Source organism: Corvus hawaiiensis, chromosome 26 (assembly GCF_020740725.1).
Source record: "Corvus hawaiiensis isolate bCorHaw1 chromosome 26, bCorHaw1.pri.cur, whole genome shotgun sequence".
NCBI lineage: Eukaryota > Metazoa > Chordata > Aves > Passeriformes > Corvidae > Corvus > Corvus hawaiiensis.
In genome coordinates, this window is record NC_063238.1 from 23,418,148 (window position 1) to 23,435,757 (window position 17,610).

At 41.0% G+C, this 17,610-nt stretch overlaps 2 protein-coding genes across 5 annotated transcripts in view; one reads left to right on the forward strand and one right to left on the reverse strand.

Moving 5' to 3' along the window:
* VPS13B (vacuolar protein sorting 13 homolog B) overlaps positions 1 to 8,335 on the forward strand; it is a 438,036-nt gene extending 429,701 nt beyond the window's left edge. For all 4 annotated transcript variants that reach the window (XM_048287162.1, XM_048287160.1, XM_048287161.1 and 1 more), the window contains 2 exons: positions 553 to 802; positions 6,347 to 8,335. In XM_048287162.1, coding sequence (XP_048143119.1) covers positions 553 to 802; positions 6,347 to 6,592 — 496 coding nt within the window. In that variant the 3' untranslated portion in view covers positions 6,593 to 8,335. The remainder of the gene's footprint in view (positions 1 to 552; positions 803 to 6,346) is intronic.
* A 2,847-nt stretch (positions 8,336 to 11,182) lies between these two features.
* Positions 11,183 to 16,733, reverse strand: LOC125317393 (cytochrome c oxidase subunit 6C). Its single transcript, XM_048287169.1, has 4 exons — positions 16,631 to 16,733; positions 15,914 to 16,041; positions 14,187 to 14,308; positions 11,183 to 11,308 (listed from the first exon to the last, which is right to left on the reverse strand). The coding sequence occupies exons 2-3, from the start codon at positions 16,025 to 16,027 to the stop codon at positions 14,189 to 14,191; spliced, it is 234 nt and encodes a 77-aa protein (XP_048143126.1). The 5' UTR covers positions 16,028 to 16,041; positions 16,631 to 16,733; the 3' UTR covers positions 11,183 to 11,308; positions 14,187 to 14,188.
* Between the last annotated feature and the right edge of the window lie 877 nt (positions 16,734 to 17,610).

Here is a 17,610-nt window from a genome sequence, read left to right on the forward strand (position 1 = left end):
GTTTGTTTAGGAACATTAAACACAAAGGTAGTGCATAGAAACCCAATCTGCAAATGATGGGCTGCTGATCTGCATCCAGCTTTGAAACTACAGAGCTGATCTTTATTTAATGGTATTCAGTGAGTTCTTACTTATTTATCATTGCACTGAGCCCAAGAAAAATACTGCACATCTCCAGAAACAGCTGTTAGTGAAGATAGCTTTATTTTCTGCACTGTATTTCTAAGCCACTTCTCAGGGTAAGTTTTCTATTATCAAGGAAATAGGATGGGAAATAGGCTAACCTAGCACAGATATTAGGCCACTTTTGCAGTGAGTTATTAAGGGGTTTTGATAAGTAGTAATTTCACATTCATTCTTTAAATCTGAAGTCCTACATCTTTCAGTAATGGAGTTTTGAAGTTCACTCCCTGGCTTATTCTACATCTGTAGGTGATAGCTACACGCTTAAGTAAAAACATAGTGATCAAAATAAGCCCTGGAGGATCCAATGCACTACACTGACTAGTTCTTTTTTGTCTTTTTTTTTCTTTTTTTAACCTGGTGATGCAGGAAAATGCTGCAATCTCTGGGAAGGCCAGAGGTACATATGGCCTTAGATGTCATGATTGTGAGTGGATCAGGCCAGCAGCATGAAGGATGCTTGCTGCTCACCTCAGAGGTGCTCTTTGTCGTGAGCATCAGTGAAGACACGCAGCAGCAGGCATTCCCCGTGACTGAAATCGATTGTCTGGAAGATGATCAGCAAAAAGATCTGCTGAAGGTTCAGCTAAAACAACAGAGAGTGCCTTCTGACTTGGAGGTAAAGACCTGAGTATGTTTTTCATTCAAAGAAGATACACTAAGTCTGGTGCTTTTGGCAGTGGGGATACTCGCCTTTGGGATGGGAGGTCAGAGGTCAAAGTGCCAAACCAGGAGACCTGCACCTCATAGTTGGCTGTGTTGCCCCTTGGATGAAAGGAATGTGTCTCATCCCTTCTATCCTCTTATCGATTGTGATACACCATATCTATGACAGAAATTTTCTGAGGGAAAAAGTAGAGGAAGTCTGGTTTCTTGGTGCTTACCTCTTTTCTGAAAAGGTTCTCATGGCTACATATGCACAAGGTGTTTATTGTTTGGCAAGTCAGCATTGTGCCCTGTGCCTACAAAGTCCCAGCAAAAGCAGTTCCTTTTATTCTTCTGGGAATTTCCTTAACAGTTCAGTGGTGCTGATGCTCCTTTCAGCATGTTTTTAGCTTGTCTCTTCTAGAATAGTGGTCTTGCTTGGCTGTATTTACTTCCTTAGATCTTCCTTCTTCTTCAAATGCTAGCTTTAAATTAGATTAGTTCATCTCTGAGATTGCATGCACCAAGTGTTTGCCAGTAAGAGCATAAACCCTTCATCTTCGTGTTGAAAGATGTCTAAGCCATTTGAATGCTGAGGTTTTTGGGTTAATTACCTTCTTTTAATGGCAGAAGAATGTTATATGTTTACACCTTAGGGAAACAATGTTTATTGCATTAAATTCTCAAGTAGAATCATATGAGACAGCATTTCAAAAATGAACATGCATGTCCCAGTTTTTATAAAAGTGTGACAGGTAGTTTATAGACTGCTATACCAGAAATTTCTCCTTCAAATAAAAGAAAAGAACATGTAAAAGCCCATGAAGTACGAGGTGTGACAAAAAGTAGGAGCACCTTCAGTCAAATCCTTTTGAATTTTGACTTTGCTGAAGTCACTGAAGAGTTTTGCCATCGATTTCAGCAAGGACTTCATCTGTGTTGCAACAGCACTTGAATATTTTTATGAAAGCTTTCTTTAGTGCTGAATTCTCTTATTTATATTTATTGTCTTTCCACTAACCTCAGTCTCACAGAGAGCTGTTGACTGAAGTTGCCTTCTCTCACCACAAAGCTACATGAGGAATTACTTAAATTGGGAAGCAAGTGGGCAAAGCTCAGCTTTTTTTGTCCCTGAGTGCTGAGTGGTTGGTGGAGGCACACATCAGACTATCAGAGTCCAGACTGTCCTGCTCAGTCCAGAGCTACTGTCCTGGAGAGAAGAAGAAGAAAAGTTGTTCTCACTAAGGCACTGGATGCACTCAACCTATCCTAATCCTAACTTTAGCACCAGTCCAGATCTTTTTCTTATTGGATTGGAGTGTGATGGCTTTTGTCTTTGCATCTGGTTATCCAAGGGGCAAGGAGTAGGCTGCTGCTGTGGGGGAAGAGCAGCTTGCCCAAAGGTTGCTGCAAGTGGGTGATGGAGGGTGCAGAGGGTCTGCCTGTTAGGAGAAGGGAAGGCGAGGGACAGGGGGCCTAATTCCAGTTCCCACAGCTGCTACAGCTAGGAATGTGTAGGATTTATGGCAGGTGGGTCCCCTGAATGCACAGAGCAACCCTGCATGGCATGTGCAGAGTCCAATGTTCCCACACAAATGCGCTCATAACACCCTCCTTTGGAGGTACTGCACCAAATACATCTTTTTTTACTGAAGTTCTGGATGGAAATATGGGAGTCCTACTCAAGTGGTGCAGCAATGCAACTCTAGGATTGAGCCCCCCAGCCTAAATACAGCATCTCTTTTGCTGACACAGGCTCTTGGGAATGCAGTGAAAACATATGGCATGGGAAAAGTGCATGTGTCCCAGGTGGAGCCAAGTCAGTGATGGCAAGACAGCAAATGTTGAGTGATGCTGTACAAAACAGACCTGGGCAAAATATTCCTTCAGAATGCAGACACTGATACTGAAATTCTTGTAAAAAATTAATGTGCTGTAAGGACTAGCAGTTGAAAGAAAAAGAGAATAAAGTTTGAATTTTTTTATGTTAAGGCAGCTAAGGCAGCTACACAATAAAAGATTCCAAAAAGCTTCATATACAGTTTTAGTAATTACTTAGACTCTTTTTAAATTAATATTTACTATGGTTTTTTAGTGGATTGGGAAATCTCATGCTTGGTGATTCTCCAGCTGAATCTGTGGTCCTTGAGGTGTCATGTGCAGCACTGGTGCTGATGGGAGCCAGAGCTTCCCTTCGGCTCCCTGACAAGAACTTCTACAAACTCTTCAGACTAGGAAAAGAAACCTTAAGAACAAGTTGTGACTTGCAGATGAGCAGCCTCTGAGCTGCAGAGTGATGCCTAAATAGGCACAACTCCTCAGTACTAATAGTAGGCCATTGTGTCGCACTGAAGGTGTCCTCAGCTGAAGTGCAGACATGTCTGTGCATGATGACATTTGCAAAGATGGCCTCAATTTTTAGCTGGAAAATGCCCAGTCAGGTCAACCAAAATGTTATGAGTTTAGCAAAGTAGAGCTAATGTTACCAAATGTAAGTTATCTCTATTTTTCTGATTAATTTAGTCAAAGATGCTAGAAAGAATACAAAAAATTGAAACATTTCATTTCAAGGCTATAAAAATCCACTTTTTTGGATTACTGCTCACAAAAACAATTGCCAAAAGTTTTGTTTCAGCTCTGCCCAAAACAGTTTCTCCCATTCCCTCTCCTCAGCTTCTTGGAACAGTTAAGAAACAAAACATGAGTTATTCTACAGCTGTAATCACCAGAGATGTTATAGAGCATATTTTGACTCCTTCAGCAATAGGTTTGCCTGATGCCTTGTTCGCCTCCACAATATATAACTCAATCCATCTGGATAGGAATAGCCTGGATGGATTCTTAAAAACTCTGGCACTGACAAGTTTGTTATTGAAAGGGAAGCATTAATTGTATTTGGATTATCTTCCAAAGTAATTGAGACACTGCTTGTTTCCAGACAGATGTCAAACTCAAAAGGCCTGCTCTTCCAGCTGCACTTGGTATAGCTCATAACATCAAGAAGACAACAAAAAATTAAAGGGCCCTGGAATTTCACATATTCCAGATTTTTTTTTGTGACGATCTGCAACAGGGTGTTCATAACAGTCCTACGTGTTACTGTCTTTGGAGCTGAAAACCAATCTTCGGACTTACCAAAGCAATGGAAAAAAAATCCTGAAGAGCTGGATCTCCTTAGTCAGTGTGCACAGAGGAGCCCATCAGTGGACTGCACAGCACAGGTGTAATAGCTGCTGTGGAACTGCTGAAGGCTTATTCTTTATAAACCATAATGGGAGGAATTTTAGAAAAATACTGGAGTTCTTAACCCAGAAGTATGGCCTTGTATTATGAAGGGACATGATATCTGTAATACTCCTCTAGGAGGTGCATTAAGCAAGCCTTGATCAAGTTTTGAGTTCTTGAATGATCTGGATATTGACACAGTAATTGGTCAAAGCAGTGGACACTTAGTGACAATCTTAGGTCCCATTTAGGAAAAAATGTAGAATGGCATCAGTTCTAATATTTCATCTTGACAATATAAGCCAAACTGAAACTGGCTGTTGAAGCAGACAGTTACAGATGAAGTCATCTAGAAGCAAGCAGGGTCCCAGTTACTTTGGAAGACCATCCAACAATAGTTAATATTTCTTCCTGAATAATTACACTTTATCTGTGGAAAATAGCCTGGGGCTGAATGAAGAATGGGTTCACAAGAGTAGGTGAGTGGGATGCCAGCACCATTTCCATCTCCTTTGGTAAGCAGGATCTTCTGGTCAATGTGGAGGCAGAACCCAGCTGCCCCTGGCCTTACCTCCCTTGGAGAAATCAGGAAAAAGTGTGAAGCCACCTACATGCAATATTTACCCTGTAACTTAAAATCCAGTTTACATAGGTGGTACTTCAGCATATTTCTCTCCTTTCACCTGCTGAAACAGACTGACTGCTGAGATACTTTCTCTGAGCCACCAGACCGAAGACGTGGTTCAGACACCGTTGCCACTGTTAGCTGTGAGTCTGCTGCAGCAGTCTGCCTTCTGATTTTTCCGTCCCTTAAGGTCGTTCATGGAAACAACTCTTTCCTCTGCCCATTTCATCATTTCCGCTGTTTCTAGGCAACCTTGAACTTCTGAGCTTGTTCATGAGCCTGCTTCCTTTAGCAATTTTGTGATGATGATTGAAAACAGTAGTGTTTCTACTCGCTGAGCAGCAAATCCATCTCCAAAGACATAGTAAGAAAACCAGAGGGGACTGTTTTCATGTGCATGTGATACCTGTCACTATCTATCATATTAATTATTTCTTCAAATAAGCAACAGAGTATTTAAATGAGTCTTGCAGTCCAAAGACATGACAAGATATTGATTGTGGATGTTAAATTTAATCTAATGGCACTGTTTGAAAATATCATCCTATCTAGCAAGACCTGTAAAACTCACTGAAAGACAGGCAGAAGACAGGCTTTAAATCCTTTGCATGATGTACAACAAGGAAATCTTAAACCCTACAAAAATTAAACTGGTCAGCGATTCTCCAAGTGTAAAATAAGGAAGCATCAAAGCCTAGCCCTATGATAGTTGCTGCCTTTTTTTTCATTGTCATATTTTGGAAATAACTTCTATTCTGAATGACTTAGCTTGTCATACTACTGTAGCATCCATGGTGGTATTTCTGCAATATAGTTTTTTTGAAACCAAGCAACCAGCTTGATGCCTGCTTGCTTGCCTTCCCTTCTCAAGCTAGTCATAGTCATCTTCAACTTCTTCAAAAATAAGGACATAGCAGATTGATCTTCCAAAGCCAGGTTTGCCCATAGCTTTTCTGGGTAATACTTTATGTGGTTGGAACCATATGATAGATTACAGTATTTGATCCACTGTATTTTTTTTCGTCTAGGGTAGGTCGCTTGAATCCCTCTTGCTAGGACCTTAAACCTCTACCTATTTCAGCCTGCAAAACACAGATCCCTTAATGTCTTCTCCAGAAACAAAATGCCCAAATCATCTTTAGTAAAACCCTTTTGTTTAGAAAAATGTCTTTGTGTGAATGACGGTTTTGTTACCAGAAGCAGATGGATATATCCTGCCATAGAACATTCACCTGGAAGGTAGCTTCTAGTCTTCATTTTGAATCAAGTAAGCTAAAGGCCTAAAATATTTTAGCTAAATAGAATTTCTGTATGATAAGCCTTGCCAAGAGCTACTGACATTTTTCTAAAAGAGGTTTCAATGCCTTTGCTGTATACAAGGAGTTGATCTGTTGTTAAGTTCTACTCTTGACCAATTCTCAAAAGATACTGCTTAAATTTTCTATGGCAGAGTTAGAGCTTCTCAGAAGTCCAAAACAGCAGAGGAGAGAACTAATTCACCAAGGACTCAACTACAGGAGGATATTCATGTTTTAAAAAATCCTTTAAAGTATTGTAATATTTCAAGCAGGAAGATTTTTATCAGAGTAATGTGGAAGTTATTGTCTGTACTACACAGTTCAGTTACTGTCAAATACTCAGTAACTATTTTATCTTATCTGATTTCAGGCCGAGGGAGCCAGAGAGAGGCTGTCAGAACAGCAGTACAACCGCCTCATGGAGTACATCACAAAGACATCTTATCACCTCACTCCCAGCACCACCACAGTGCCAGCTCTGCAAACTGTGGCTGCTGAACAGCCCCCAACTATAACAAAAACCTATCAGTATATAGTTGATCCAAATTTTGCCCAAGTATTCATTAGCAAATTCACCATGGTGAAAAATAAAGCCTTGAGGAAAGGATTTAATTAATAGTTATTTCGGGTGCGTGTAGTAATACCATACCAGTTTGAAAGCAGTGCTTTCTCTGCAGTAACCTACATCAAGTAGAGATGCTTATAATTTTTGAGGAGGTAGAAATTGATAACAAAGCCCAATAGCTTTTCTAATCTTGACAACATTCCTGCTCCCTAGCCAAAATACTACTGCTGGAAGGAAAGTGTTCTGGCAAACGAATAAAGCGAGAAAGAACAGCCTTGGACTACATCTCAATCAAAATCCTTTTTCTTTTTGATACCCAAAAATTAGAGAATAGGGAAAAATTGCGTGCATACAGATGTTGTTACCACACACAGAAATGTGTATCAATACCTCTATATCGTATTTTAGGGTCTGCCAGTTTCTGTTATAAACCAGGTTTATAACTCAGCTGTAAAAACTTGCTCAAGGCTGAGCCTTTCCCCCCACACCCACACCCTCCCAACATGTGCGTCCTGAGGCAAAACATTTTCCCCCACTAAATCTGAAAAACCCAGTGTGGCTGTTTTAAGTTACTAGTGACAGCTGGGTTTTAGCACCACTTTAACCTTAAAATAGCTTCCTTTATTTGACTGAAGTTTTGCAGGACATTAGTCCATAATGTAAACTAGTGCCTTTGTGTGGTTTGGAGAACAAAACATGAACTAGAACATGACTTTATTTTTAAAACTGTCTGTATACAGAAACTTTATTTTATCCACCATCAAATTTTCAGAAGTACTTTCAATGTATGTATGACTGTGCATTGTCTGTTCATTAGCTGGAAGCCAGTAACACGCAGTTCAAAAATTTAAGAAACAGAGCTGTCTCCTTAAAATCTCTAAGCTCAATGTAACCCAGATGTGCAGGTGCTAAGTACAGCCTTGTGGGGTCTTGCTTATTTCTGATCTGCCACCACTACATTGTATGTGCTCCCTGCAGCCCTAATTCATTTTATGCTTATCATCTTCAAACTGATAAAAACAGGAATATTTAGAAACGTGACCTTTCAAATATGTACTAAGCAAAGTGAGATTTTTTTTTAAAAGTTGATTGAAAACTGTGGACCCACAGGCACCAATTACATTAATGATGCCATCACAATACACTTACGAATATATGTTAAACACCTGTATTTCTTGTTGTAGAATCAGTCTCTGGGCACAGTTAGATGACTTTACAAACCAAATCTGGCCATGGCAGTTTTATTTTAAAACCGAAAGCTTACTTGGTTTCCAACTATGCATGTTAACTTTTCTCCCCTTTTCTGTATGCTTACCAAAATGAATTTTGTCTGGAGATTCCTGAACATGGCTGGAATTGGAGTCAAAAACTGGAATAAAATCTGATCACCATTTGGAGCATATGCTTTATAGTTAATAACTTCTATGCATACTTGATATGACCAAATGCACAGTAAATAAGAATGTGGTAACTGATACGTTTGTCTCTTGAGTTCTGTTTTGTTAAAAGGTATTTCTAAAAGCTGTGTCTCTCATCTGCTGAGAATAAAGGAGGCTGGGGTCTGCATTGTCCTTTTCTGACTGTGAAATAAGCCCATCCATTATCAACATTTCATACAATGATTTTAAAACTTAGTCATTGTTTAAGTAACACTGTTTAAAAAATGTATGTGTATATACACACGTGCTTCATTCATGAATATTTTATGGAAGTTGTTTAATACTTCTAATTTTGCATATTGATGGATAAATTGTAATATAATTGTTTAAAGATAATAAAGCTATTCCTGTAATACTTGGAGTTTTTTTGAGCTGTTTATTCATTCAGTTATGAGGTGTAGAACAATGACAAGACTGATGTACAAGCTTCATGAGGGCCCCATTAGATCCCAGTTGGTCACTGGACTTTGTAGTGTACCAGAAAATGCAATAGATCATGACAATACTTTGGAAGTAAAAACTGGTGACTAGCTTGCCAAAAATGTGTGCTGAAAAGTTTTATGCTTTTGTGACTGAATCAAAACAGCACTGTAGTCACCGTTTCAGTTAGACTAATCTGTTCCTTATTTATGGAGTACACAGACAAGCCAAGGGGATGCAAACACACCTGTAAAAAATGAGGAACAGCAGTTTAATTTCTAAAAGTTTGTAGATTTCAGCCATTGTTTAAGATACATTTGTGTTTTTCCTGAATTACATTCTCCTGGAATAAACACTTGCTTAAATTACACTTTTCTTCAGTGAATTGAGCTGCATCTTTACTGCATTAGGCAGGTTCTTTCTCCCCCTTCTGACCACATGTATGGAAACGAGTGGTGACTGCACATAAATCAACCTCTCCTACATATGAGCTGTGTGAACTGTGAAAACAAAGTTGTCCGAAGAGCAGCTGCCTGTACTTAGCTGCTACAGCAGTGCAATGTGTACTCTTAAAACATGCCTACTCTCATAACGCTCTTTAGACCTGGAGAGCTCACAACTTCAAATCTATCTTTTTAGTTTGCTTCCAGAACAATCAATCACTCCTCAAACACTTGAGAATAAAGTAAGCTAGCCAAAAAATTTGAAGGCATAGTCAGGCAAGACCTTTCCCAAAGTAGTTCAGGTCAAATAATTCCTTTTTATATATCATTTCATACATAAATATAGCAAAAACCTTCAGACAGTTGGGATAGTCTCAGAGAGCAGCCAAGTGTGTTTTTCAGCTCTGCATCTCCTAGAAACAGCATGCCAGACCCTGTAACAAGCAACTGATTAGGGCTAACTCACAGGTCTTGTACTATGCTATGTACCACTCCAATTCTTTGTATGATAGAATTAGCTGAACTCTTGCTGGTAAAGGGAAAAGAAAAACAACCAACCAAACCAAACAAAAAAACCTGGTGGGTTGGTGCTGATTTCAGAAAAGCAGGTTGGTTAGGTACCCAGCTTTGCACTCCCTTCCTACTCCAGAGGAAAGCAAGCTGTGGTTTGGTTGGCATTGCCTCTTGAGGGAAGTACTTGCCTTGCATCCTGTGTGAAATCAGAATGCATCCAGAAAGCAATTGCAGCCTGCAGACTCAAAGCACAGCCACAGAAGTTAGAACTCACCTTTCTTTGTTAAATACATTTAGCCAGAGACATCTCTGAGCTCTGCTATATCTGTGGAAAACTGCCTTCCCCCACAAAACTCTCATTTCTTTAAATCACATGTGCTGGTAGCTGAAGGAACACAGACTACAATAACTGCTGCTGGCTACAACAGTTTAGAAGAAACTTAAGAATTTAACAGTAAATTAATTCATGGCAACTGTGAAGAATATAGGGCCTAGAACAACAAGGGAAGTCACATCTATTAGCCTGCACACCTGGCAGTAGCAAGTTTCTTTGCCTCTGAAACTGTCAGTAAGACCGAAGAGCTCTGGCTATTTAAACCTGCAGACAGGCCTGAGAAAATGTCAGTACTTACTGGCATACACTGTTTATACTGTACACTGGGAAGATAAATGGGTATCATTTGCTATTGTTAAGCTCTGGTTTACATTTATAGGAACTGGGGTATTTTGATTACTAGATGGTTTCCCCTGCATCACTAATGTCAAATTCTTCCTTTGCTTAAAGGAAGCACTGCCTGAATGGGAAGTTTAAAGAAAATCCCATGTTGATCTATAAAATGTTCTGGATCACACACATTACTTATGTGCTTTCATTAGTCCAAATGTTGTTCAAGGATACCTATTAAGTGTTAAGTAGTTAATGATCCATGTAAAATAATAAGAGTTACTCCAAAAAGGATTTGAACTGAAGACCTTCAAATACAACACAGATGGCCTAATTTGTCATGCTGCTTCATACAAAGACTTCCTTCCTTTCATGCAGTCAGCTTTTGCCTGCTCTCCTAGTACCCACATTCAGCAAACAAAAGCTGCAGTGCTGGTACCTTCTTCATCCTGAGCAACAGGCAATGACAAAGCCTGTTCTCGCTGACAGGTATCATGGCACAAAGAGCACCATGTCTCAGACTGCACAGAATATAGCACAGATCTAAACCATGCTTAGCTGACTACTTCCAGCTATTAAGAAGATATCTAAAAGCAGCATGCCAAGATTTTAATTACCATAATATCCTAAAATATTTGTCTGCCTGTATCCCCTTTCCTCTTGTACACCAAATACACGTGAACATACCTGCAGTTGAAAGTCATTCTCCAATCAGAGTAATAGACCTTGTATAAGAATGGGCATTTGCACAGTCTGTAAGTCTTGCTGTGACAGTTTGCTGCTGTGAGGAAGGCAATGCAGCGATGACAGCAGAAAAAGACAGAAAGGTTGGCTGGTATATTTCCAGAATTTCTATCCAAATTCTTTCCTCTCAAGGTCAGCTCACCAAAGGTAACACAGACCCCTCCAGAAATGCATCCTCTCCCCTCCTGCAACATCTGTCCTCTTGCACATTCCCATTAAGCTGCTGGGACAAACCAGCTGTCACTGCTTAGGGATATACTGTGCTATCAAATATGGAATTTGGCCAAAACAGAGATGTAAATAATCCCTGGAAGAAAGACAGACTTAGTCACCCTGAGCAAGTTCTGAAGACTTTCCACCACTCTACCCAGCACCTGAGCCTTTTAAGTATTTCTACATTAATGGAGACAACTAAATGTCACTGACACATGTATTTTATTTATTGAGTTGCATTAGAGCGTGCCACGCACTGAAGTGCACTGCACTTAACACTTCAGTGAACAAATAAGGTTCGGTCATCAAGTCTCCTGGAACTGAAGGAAATCTGCAAGATAAGAAAAAAACCATTAAGTTATGATGGACAAACTTCATGCTCTAAGTAAACATACTAGTATGTATGACTGCAAAGCAGCAGAGAGAAATGTTTATGTGGTAGTTTAGTCTAGAGGAATCCCCCATTATTTCCTGATGCTTGAAGATTCACACACCCTTCATGTGGCAAACAGAAGTGAAACATGGAACAAATCAAGAGCTGGAACAACACTGCATAGCACATCAGATTCACTATATATACTGCTCTGGTAACTGAATCAATCTTGCTGAGGGCCTGCAGGAGAAAGGAATGCAGCTTTCAGATAGGAGCCAGAGAGGAAACAAGTGGTGCAGGCAGCCTACCAAGGAAGGAAGAAAACCAAATTCAAATTGCTTCTCCCCATTATACTGAACACAAATCCAAGACCAGCTGTGCTCCATGACAAGAGTCATGGAAGTGGTTAGCACCAAACTCTGAGCTTCCCCCTTTATTCCATGGCTGAGCACACAGTAGACACCAGATACTCCTCACATTTATAATTGCACTTAACTTCCACTGTCAGTATCACCACCACACTCCACACCAAGTAGATGGAACAGTGTGAATTCACAGGGAGGTGCCAAGGTGCCCCCATCCCCAGCAGGAAAAAACTTGGTGTAGAGTGCCATGCTAATGAACTAATGAACTCTCCTTCCTGCCTACCCGACCCCTTCCTAGGTCCTGGGGCTAAGTACGGATTCCACAGAGAGTATTCTGTGAGGTTAAACCACTCTATTTACTGCCGTATACAGGACATGAACTGTAAAATGGGAGATGTAGAGTGTGCATGATCACTGTACCCTTTAGGTAACTACATCAAAAAAAGGCTTCACATTCAAAATAGCTAAGATTTAAACTTCTGAGGCAAACAAAAATGTCTTCCATCTGTTCTGGGTACTTGTCCTTTTTTAATAGCCTTTACAGAACATTTGAAACACTGGCATTGTTTTCCCCTTCTACTTTTGTATTCATGCGCAGGCACAACAAAAAACAACCTCTTTCTACTGTGAAGGAGTGAAAAAATATCTGTTCTTATATGAATAGGCTAAGGAATAAGAAGCATCAGCAATTCAAACAAAATCACATAAGATGATTTGTCTGCCATTTTCTTTTGAGCCAGTACAACTAAGAAATGGAAGAATTGTTTAGGAAACATTTAATTTTAACAGGTGCACACAATGTGCAATTTTTTTTAAGCTGCCAATGGGAACACAGGCTGAGAGTGGAGCTCTATTTGCACTGAAATAAATCCTGCTCATGATTTCAATTAAATATTGAACATGCAGCCTTGTTGACAGTGTTTGTTTCAAATGATTTTACCACCAGATGGCCCTTCAGAATACACTGATGAATGCCACCTGACTAAAGAATGCAATTCCAGTGTCTAAAGAAGTTTAAAAGTGACTATATATTAGCAATAGGACTGAACCAGAGTTCAGTCCTATTGCTAATATAAAAACCAGGTAAATATTAGTAATATTACCAATATTTAAACCAGGTAAATTTATAATTTCATCATTTATCTTTGCTGCAGTCATAGCTAAAGAACAGCAGTATCCCACTCTCACAAAACAAGCAAACAAAAAAACAACACTACCAAAGGCTGGAACTGACACAAGGATTTTTTACTTTTCAAATTTTTAGAAAAGATGGAGCTCCGAGTTTTTTACGTAATTGTGTTATGCAGAAACCAGATAGTTGCAGATTGTCATAAAACAGAATTTAGTATGCAGAGTGTTAAGTACAAATCTTTTATTCAATCTTGCTGCTTCATGCAAACAGACTGAGAAAATCCAGCTGGCCAGGATAATTAAAGCCACAGATTATCACATAATGATCACAATATGAAAACATTCCAAAAGAATGAAAAACTATCATTCTAGATTAGTCTGAAGTCATTTTAGGAGAAGCAGAGAACTGAATGTAAAAAATTTGCAGCAAGAAAGGGGGAGTAACTCTTGATTGAGTTGTCACATCAGCCTGTGCAGCTCAGTGAGTGTAGTTATTAGTAACTACAACATGGTTGTGAGTGTAGTTATTAGTAACTACAACATGGTTGAAATCAAGACTCTTTTCCTGGTTTTACTAGCAAGGGAGAACAAAGTTGGGTAGTTTTTCCTAGAAAAGGCAGTGTCAAGTGCTAAAAAATAGTATTGTGAACAAAGTTCTATTCAAGCTTCATACAATATGGCAAAAATGTGATTATTAGTACACAGAGCTGTATGCCACTGTGATTTTTTAATATATGTACGTGTGTATATAGATGTATTTCCCCTCATGATTAGTCATCTTCCCCCTCTCACCAACTTCAAAATACAAAACTATGTGCAGAAGCTGTCTCTGTTTCTTACATTAAGATGCATGCTATGAGAGAGAAACAGCCTCTCCATTTTCTCACTCACTGTACCACCACAAGTATGTAAGCAGAAGATACAGATAGCTCCAAGTTAAGCAGTTCAAGATGTGACAGCATCAACATGGCTGTGGAATCAGGCAAGTCTTGGAGTTTAATGTTAGAGCTTTGTCTCCTCTCTGTGGTTATGTGAGGAGGGCAAAGGCCTGGCATCACTACTCTGTCTCCTACATCACGCAAGTTAAACAAATTCCGCAAAAGCTACTCAGGAGCTTCTATCCTGCCCTTACTCCCAGGTCCCCACTTCTCCTGTTTCTTCACATTTTTATTACCCAGAGGTCTCTTGAGTGCAATTTGTATCCTTTCTCCTTGGAAACCCCTTTTGATTTGAAAAAAAAAAAAAAAGAAGACCCCCCAAGCAGAAGCACAACATCTCACTGAAATCATCTCACTCCTGTTCTAATGCAGAGCAGTTCACTACCTGCAGATGCAGCTTACCATCATTTGGGTGGTGCACACTCAAGCACACCAGCTGCTTTCATGGCTTGAAAGTCCTTCATGGGATCATAGCTTTTATAGAACTCTGCGTAAGCTCGTTTTCTGGGTTCAGCAATTCCAAACTGAAAAGTAACACACAGAAAATTAAAGTTTGCAAAGCTTTATGAACAGATTTCTTTTCTGTTAGTCTCTATAACTTCTAACAGTGGCTATTAGTCTAAAAGGCCTTTAGCTCAAATTTTTAAAAGTTCCTTTGTTCCTGTTAAAACCCACAGGTTGGGCTACCTGATCATTGGTCAGGAGAACAAATGTCTGAAGTAAAACCTTAAAAGGAAGTCTGTTACAAGGTAGCACATCACACTTTCAAGATCCAAAACCACTCCATCTATACTGATACTCAAGTGTCCAACATCCTCCCTGCTAAAAGTTTTATACAAAAAACGTCATTATGGTAATAATGTCGTATCATTTGTGCCTGTGGACAGCTGCAAAACTCTAACTCAAGATAAAATGGCATCCTACACTGAAGGACTACATTTGAGCTACACTGTAAGTCAACTACATCTGGTAAAATTTTACAAGGCTGCCAAGCCACTCTTACAGCTCACCACCATAAAAAGACACAATCCTCATTCCTTGGACACCCACTCACCTGAAGCACAGGGATATACTCAAAAAACTCTCAAAAATGTGAAAAAAATTCCAAGGTGGGTTTGTACAACAGCATCTAACAGGGAACAGAGCAAATTGCTACTGAGATGCATGTTACTTGTTCTAAATCTGGTCTGCTACCTTACCAGTGTATTAACATGAGGGTGCCAAATAAGGTACAGACCCAGAGACTATTAAAAAAAGCTATATTCTAAGTCTGACCACAAACAAGCTTGTCTACCTCTTAACAGATGTGTTAAGTACATGTGTGAGCTTATTGTTTCTGACAGACATTTGTGGCTCTGAGAAGTTGTGAAAAACCTGAAATTAACTTCATTTCTAGTCACTTTTATCAGTAGCTTCCTGAGCATTCAAATGCTGCCAACAGTATCTGCATGACTTCAATAGGAAAAGCAAGATCCAGTTCTTCCACAAGAATTCACACTGTGTTGTTTGCTTCGTGTATGAGATCCCAGAAGTGTTTAGTAAGAGCACTCAAGAACAACTACTGCTCCTATCTTTACCAGAAGGCACACCTGTAAGGGTGTTTTTCTGGAAATGTAATGCTCCATTTCCACACAATGCTTCAAAAGCAAGGACAGGTTAAAAACCACATTAGGTTTTCTCAAACTGATGTCTTCAGTGTGAAGGATGAGTTTTCCAAATTGCTTAAGAGCAAGTGTCCTGAAATCAGTCAAGAGATAAAGTAAGACCTGGACAACTCTCTCAAGTCTCAGAAACTGTGGCAGACCAAAACACAAACTATCTAGAGTTAATGTGCATCAATTCTGAATGGTCAAGAGCAGTTTGGGACTAGGAAACTTAAGGTCAAGTTGTCACGAATTGCGTGATCTTGAACGCCCTTCATAAACCATCATTATCATCATAATGATACTCATATCATTTCTTCAAATGAAGATTAGGAAGATTTATTTGGGCTTTGGAAACATGCTCACAAAAACACATTACTAAACCTTTCTGATGAACAGCTCAACCCAATCTCAACAGAAAAATATTATGAGTTCTTTAAATACTCCAATGAGCCCAGTTTATAACTGAATGACTACACAGCCCACCTTGTATAAAGTCGCACCTCCCACAGATACCAAAAATGCCCCAAGGAGGTGAAACTTCATCCGCCGGGCCAAAAGGCGCCGCATTTGTGGCTTTGGCAACAGTGCAGCTGACATAGTGACCGTATTTCCTGAAAGAAAAAATGAAGTAAGAGAATTGTGGGAGAAGCTCTACTTAAAATAGTTTTCTGTACTACAAAAAGATCACTTTTTTATCGTGTAATAATCGTCTTCACGATATAAGCAACAGTGCTCCTGTCTGTCTGACCTTCCGATGAGAATATTTAAGGGACAAAATTCAAGGACAGCCTATTTATGATATGAATCTAGTTTAAGTTCTTACACTCCTTACACCCAGTATTTGTGAAATCAAGATTGGCCTTCGTTGTTCACACTAAATCCTGCGCTTCCCGCAGGGTCTTCCCTCCCAGGCCTGCTGTCCTATGTTTACATCAGAAGACATTTTAAGCAGTACTGGGGATGGCTGGGACCGGCCCCACGCCGCTCCCCGCACCGAGGGCGCCCCAGCCCCGCGCTGCCGCCGCCGCCGCTGGGCTTGGCTCCGCCACCCTCAGGGACGCGCAGAGGTCACGGGGCCGCGGCCGAGCGGGGAGCGGCGGCTGGCGGACCTAAGGATGGGGATGATAAGGGAAGGAAGAGGGAATGAAGGGAGGAAGAGGGAACAGCGGGAGCCGCGGCGGCAGCGGGGAGCGACCTCACCTCAGCTCCCACCAAGGTCCTTCCGCGCCGCCGGCCGCGCTCGCGCTGCGGTGCCGCTATTCCGCATGCGCGGGGGGCCGGCGGCCTACGGCGGGCGGCGCGGGTCAAACCCAGCCGGGCGCAGCGCCCGGCCCCTGTGAATCGATTAGGCTGGAAAAGGGCTCTGAGATCATCGAGTCCAACCCGGGACCGAGCAGCATTGTGTCAGACAGACCCTGGCACTGAGTGCCAAGTGCAGTCTTTCCTTTAACAGCCCCAGGGACGACAACTTCACCACCTCCCTGGGCAGCACATTCCAATGTTTGTTTGATCATCTTTGCTGTGAAGAAATTCCTCCTAATGTCCAACCCCAGCTACCCCGGCACAGCTTGAGGCGATGTCTTCTTGTCATGTCACCTGTCACCTGGGAGAAGAGCCCGACCCCCACCTGGCTACAGCCTCCTTTCAGGGAGTTGTAGAGATCCATGAAGTCACCCCTGAGCCTCCTTTGCTCCAGGCTAAACACCCCCAGCTCCCTCAGCTGCTCATCACAGGACTTGTGCTCCAGACCCTTCACCAGCTCCATTGTCCTCCTCTGGACACGCTCCAGCACCTCAATGTCCTTCCTGAATTGAGGGCCCCAGAACTGGACACAGCACTCGAGGTGTGGCCTCACCAGTGCCCAGTACAGGGGGACAATCACTGCCCTGGTCCTGCTGGTCACACCATTTCTGATGCAAGCCAGGATGCCACTTGTCTTCTTGGCCACCTGGGCACACACTGGCTCGTGTTCAGGTCCCTTCTTCTGTCTTTAAGGTCCCTTCCAGCCCAAACCATTTTGTGATTCTATTAAGAGCCATGGGAGAAAACCAAGTTACCCACTTGACGGATGCCCTGGGTGACACTGCTGTGCTGAGGGCCTCAGGACTTTATATATAAAGAGTTTGCCAGGAATTATTGGCCAAGCCTAGAAAGAAATTAAGCCATTTGTAATTCTTTCT

Coding starts and splice junctions, on each gene's coding strand:
- LOC125317393 (XM_048287169.1), bottom strand. CDS start 16,027: ATGTCAGCTGCACTGTTGCCAAAGCCACAAATGCGGCGCCTTTTGGCC. Junction 14,309..15,913: donor GAGGTGCGACTTTATACAAG/GTGGGCTGTGTA, acceptor GTTACTTTTCAG/TTTGGAATTGCTGAACCCAG.